The sequence below is a fragment of the Sinocyclocheilus anshuiensis genome, unplaced genomic scaffold (assembly GCF_001515605.1).
Source record: "Sinocyclocheilus anshuiensis isolate Anshui unplaced genomic scaffold, SAMN03320099.WGS_v1.1 scaffold1658, whole genome shotgun sequence".
Taxonomy (NCBI): Eukaryota; Metazoa; Chordata; class Actinopteri; order Cypriniformes; family Cyprinidae; genus Sinocyclocheilus; species Sinocyclocheilus anshuiensis.
Window position 1 is genome coordinate 865,388 of NW_015547302.1, and position 4,293 is coordinate 869,680.

A 4,293-nucleotide genomic window follows, 5' to 3' on the forward strand; every position below is an offset into this window, starting at 1 on the left:
GCTTTAAATTTTGCTGTCAGGTTGTTGTGAAGTGTGTTCTGTCCTCACCTTTGAATAGTCTAGATTTCCACTGGCAGGGTTTGAGTCGATATGGGCAGTGACGAGAGAGGCGATGATGTTTACAGGTGAAGAGACAGACAATGAGTCCTGAACCACTTTTGGCTTGGACGGCAGACGACCTCTTCTACCTTTCAGGCTGTCTGTTCTCACAACTACACAGAGGGACAATATGTACGCTTATTAAAATTGCTTTGAGGGTAAGTGGGTATTTCAATTTTTTATATAATTTGAACTAATTGATATTATGTCATTTTTTATATATTAATATAATATTTTTAATTCTCACCTTCTTTCACCATTCCCACAGCTAGGCACTTTTGGAAGCGGCAGAACTGGCACCTGTTTCTCCGCCTTTTGTCCACTGGGCAGTCTTTGTTGGCGAGGCAAACATACTTGGCGTTTTTCTGTACTGTGCGCTACAAAATTCAAAAAGGAAACCTAGTCAGTCAAATGAGCCTAATGCACAAATCTAAAATGCTGAGGTGAGTTGACATGACATGTCTTGCTGCTAAATTATTATAAGTGCTAATCAAGTATAGTATGCTCGCACTCTCTCACCTTGAAAAAGCCTTTGCATCCTTCACAGGTGCGCACCCCGTAATGCTGACAGGAAGCATTGTCTCCACACACTGCACAGCGTCCTTCGTTTCCTGTGGGGCTCCTTACTTTAGGAGACAGGTGTCCGTCCATTAGTCCTGAGCCATCCCGACTGCCCTGGTCCAGGCTGAGTGGGCTGAAGGGAAGTGGAGAACCGTGTTGCTGGGAATGAGAAAAGGGATCCTGATCTGGGAGTTGTGGATGGAGCTGTCCCAAAGGAGAAAGCTCGTCGTGCCCAAACGTGAAGAAAGATGTGGCCTGGTTCAGAGGCTTCTCTGAACCCCAGCAGCCCTCATCAGGGGAGCAGGGACTAAAGGTGCTGTCCCAGGCAGACATCGGCTGGAATCCCAGGGTAGAGGGCGATGGCACAGAAGCTGGACTTCCAAAGCAGTTTGACCCACCTGAAGAGGACAGCGTCTCGTCTAGGTAACTCAAAGCGAATGTGCCTGGGTAACAGCCGTACACCTGGAGGTCGTCCAGCTTGAACAAGTCCTGCCCGGAGGTGCCGCCCGGACAGGCAGAAGCAGCTCCCGTGGCGATCTGGCATGAGTAGGTATCAAACTCCCCAACGTAGCCTTCGACCAGAGAGGTGATGCTGGGTAGGGAGGGTGTGGAGAGCTGGTCCCGCCGGTCAGTCACATCCATGGCCAACCTGGAGGTGAAGTCAGGATTCAAAAACTCTGAGCTGAAGAGGGAGCTCTCATAGGTCTGGACTCCATGTTGACTTTGAACACAGGTCATTTCTGTAGAACAGAACCACAACATCTACTCTTCAATACCGTAGATATTGCTGCTGAAACATCAAACGCCTCAAGAGCCGAATAACGCATCCTAACCTATACCTAGATTGACTTACTCGCCGACCAAAGAGTCTGTATAGACACAGTTCTATGAAGTGCCTTTTATATTTCTGAGAAAACTTAGAGAGCCGTCTGGCTGGAAAGGGCAGCCATGCTTAATATTGTGTTACCACATTAAGAACGCAAGACGAACATGACACGTGGGTTGCCTCACTGAGAGGGTGTGTATGATTGTGAGTGTGAGTGGGCGGTGTATGTATATGGAACTTTTTTAGATAGACTAAAATTTCCCCAGCAAACACAGACATAGTGTTCCATAAGGTAAGTGATAAGATAAATGAAGAAAAAAAAAACAAGGCAGTGAAAAAGTGCTTACATTCAATCATACTACATTTCTAACATCCTTCCACATGTATTCAATTTGGCAATGGAAATATTTGGAAAACATGCCACTATTAACTTGTTTTAAAAGAGTAATTCTGCAGAAAGTAATTGAATGCACTTGGTAAATGCAAAAGACAATTCTGGCTCAGCAGTTGACAGACATTCATGACCTTGCACCCAGAGCAAAGTGAGAACATGGGACCTGATGATCATTTGACCCCTGGACATTTCATTGCCTCAATTATGTTGACTAATAATGCACCGACTATACCAGTCAGTGCATTAGCAATAGATATGTTTCTTAAAGTCAAAAATGTCTAGGTGGTGTAACTGTCTGACAATTGAAAAAAATGTTTGTTTAGCATAATATTTTATAATTATTTAAAAAGAATCAGTGAAGCAATTTTGTTTTAGAATACTATCCATATTGTGACAAATCAGTCTGTGTGGCATAACCAGCATGCAGGAAGCCAGGTAATTTTGTTTACAAAATAATAATAATAATAATAAAAGTAAACAAATAAACAGACAGGACCCCCTTCAGACCCTGAGGTCTGGTCATTGTCAAGGTCATTACTATTATTATTTTATACAAAAGGCACATCTTTTGTGTGTGTACACTAAATAATGAAGTTGTGTATCAAAGGTCAAGTATTTAACTACTTTGTACGTAAATGCTACGCCACTTGACATTTTTAGAATAAATCAAAATGTGTAGAAAATAAACGTTTTTCATATGGATACGATAATAAGATTTCTAAGATCTTGTTTAAAATTACATTGTTCCTTTCATGGTTTGTCGTTTGTCTTTTACCTATATGAACCGTTTAATATATTTATGTATCATTAAAAAATAGCTTAAGTACAGTCAGGTTTAAAAAGAGAGTGTATGCAGATAAGTTGTTGCGCGAGCACCTGTTGCAGCGAGACAGCGCGCGTGCAGAAGCGCACCACTAACACACACACCCTCTCGGTCTAATCTTTAATTTTTTACGGGTTCACATTTCCTATCTTCTCACATTCACATCTTTTTACATTTTAAATTCCAGAAGCCGACTCATTCTGCGCTTTCAACTCAATCTGGATTCGCACTAGGCTATTTGCTTCTGAATAAACTCGCAGTAAAGAAGTGTAGTAAAGAATACAAACTACATAAAATTAGACCTCAACAGCATAAATGTTTCAGTTTATGAACACGCACACATACGTTGGATTACTGCAAACTCATTTGCTGTTCGTATATGGTTTAAAAGAAGCATAAAACAGAGAGAAAGGAGTATTAACTGACTTCCGAATTTTAGCAAAAATATTTACGTACCTGAAAATGTGTTGTGGTGAGGGACTTATAAGTGTCCGTATTCCAAGTGATGGATAACCATGTATAAATGCCCCGGCAACGACAAGACTGTTTTCTCAAATTTCTGAGAGCGAGCAGATATATAGCGACTACTTTATTGTGCCATTACGTCAAAGGTGCATCCTCTCGAGGCGTTCCACTGGCAAATATGGCCATGCAGGGGCGGAGATCCTTGGCAAATCGTTCCGGCTGCCGACCAATCAGAGGGCTCGCAGTCAAAAGACATGACGCACACACGGGATTCCATTGACGCAAACAATCCGCACGTTTATTGTTCTAATTATAGCTGCTCTGACTGCAACTGGTTGAATTTAGTTAAAAATAGTGAGGAGAAGACACAAATAACTAGCAGATGATTAAAGATGAGCATCAGACAGAGTAAAACGAAACACACAAAGCTTTTTACGTTTTAAACAGGATTCATTAAGAGGATTAAAACAAATAAAAAAGTATTTTAGCAATACCGTTTTATGTAGCCAATATACGTATATATTGTTAGAATATTTTTGTAGAAATATATTACACTGGGTAAATCCATTATGTTTTTGTTTTTTTTACATTTTCCCTTAAATTCTCAGTTATTATTGCTGCCGCACGAGACAGTTTCCTCAAAGAAAACCACAACGAGCCCACTAGGAGAGGGTAGGGCTACACCTGCACACCCTGAACGTGTCAAAACATGAAAGTGTTCGAAGAAAAAATGAAAACGGAAGTTAGCGCTGTCTGAGTAGGCTACTACAATATAGGGTGTGTGAGGGATTGACAGTGCCAGTAAATGCCACGTCTCTTGTGCCATGCGGTGATTCTCATGCTTAAACGTTTTCCTTTTATCTGGGAATGAAAATAAACCAACTTCAAGTCACAAATATTATTTTAGTGTGTCCTGGACTTTGCACTAGGCTACTCTTAAACTTCCAGTTAGTAGCCTACTCAGGACAATTTTTGTGAACAAAGATTAGCGTATATTAAAATTGCACTCTGTTGATCACAAATAAAACGTATGTAATGAAATATTCTAGATTGGGAATAAAATTTTATAAATCAAATATTGAAAAAAAAAATCCATATTGATACAGCTATTCAGAATACTATGGA

The 4,293-nt window shown here is 40.6% G+C and overlaps 1 protein-coding gene across 1 annotated transcript in view; it reads right to left on the reverse strand.

Annotated features, from left to right (window-relative positions):
* Positions 1-3,283, reverse strand: part of LOC107701750 (nuclear receptor subfamily 4 group A member 1-like) — a 4,458-nt gene extending 1,175 nt beyond the window's left edge. Inside the window, exons 1-4 of the mRNA XM_016503860.1 lie at positions 3,160-3,283; positions 619-1,400; positions 347-476; positions 49-212 (exon numbers count right to left, since the gene is read on the reverse strand). Coding sequence (XP_016359346.1) covers positions 49-212; positions 347-476; positions 619-1,398 — 1,074 coding nt within the window. The 5' untranslated portion in view covers positions 1,399-1,400; positions 3,160-3,283. The remainder of the gene's footprint in view (positions 1-48; positions 213-346; positions 477-618; positions 1,401-3,159) is intronic.
* Between the last annotated feature and the right edge of the window lie 1,010 nt (positions 3,284-4,293).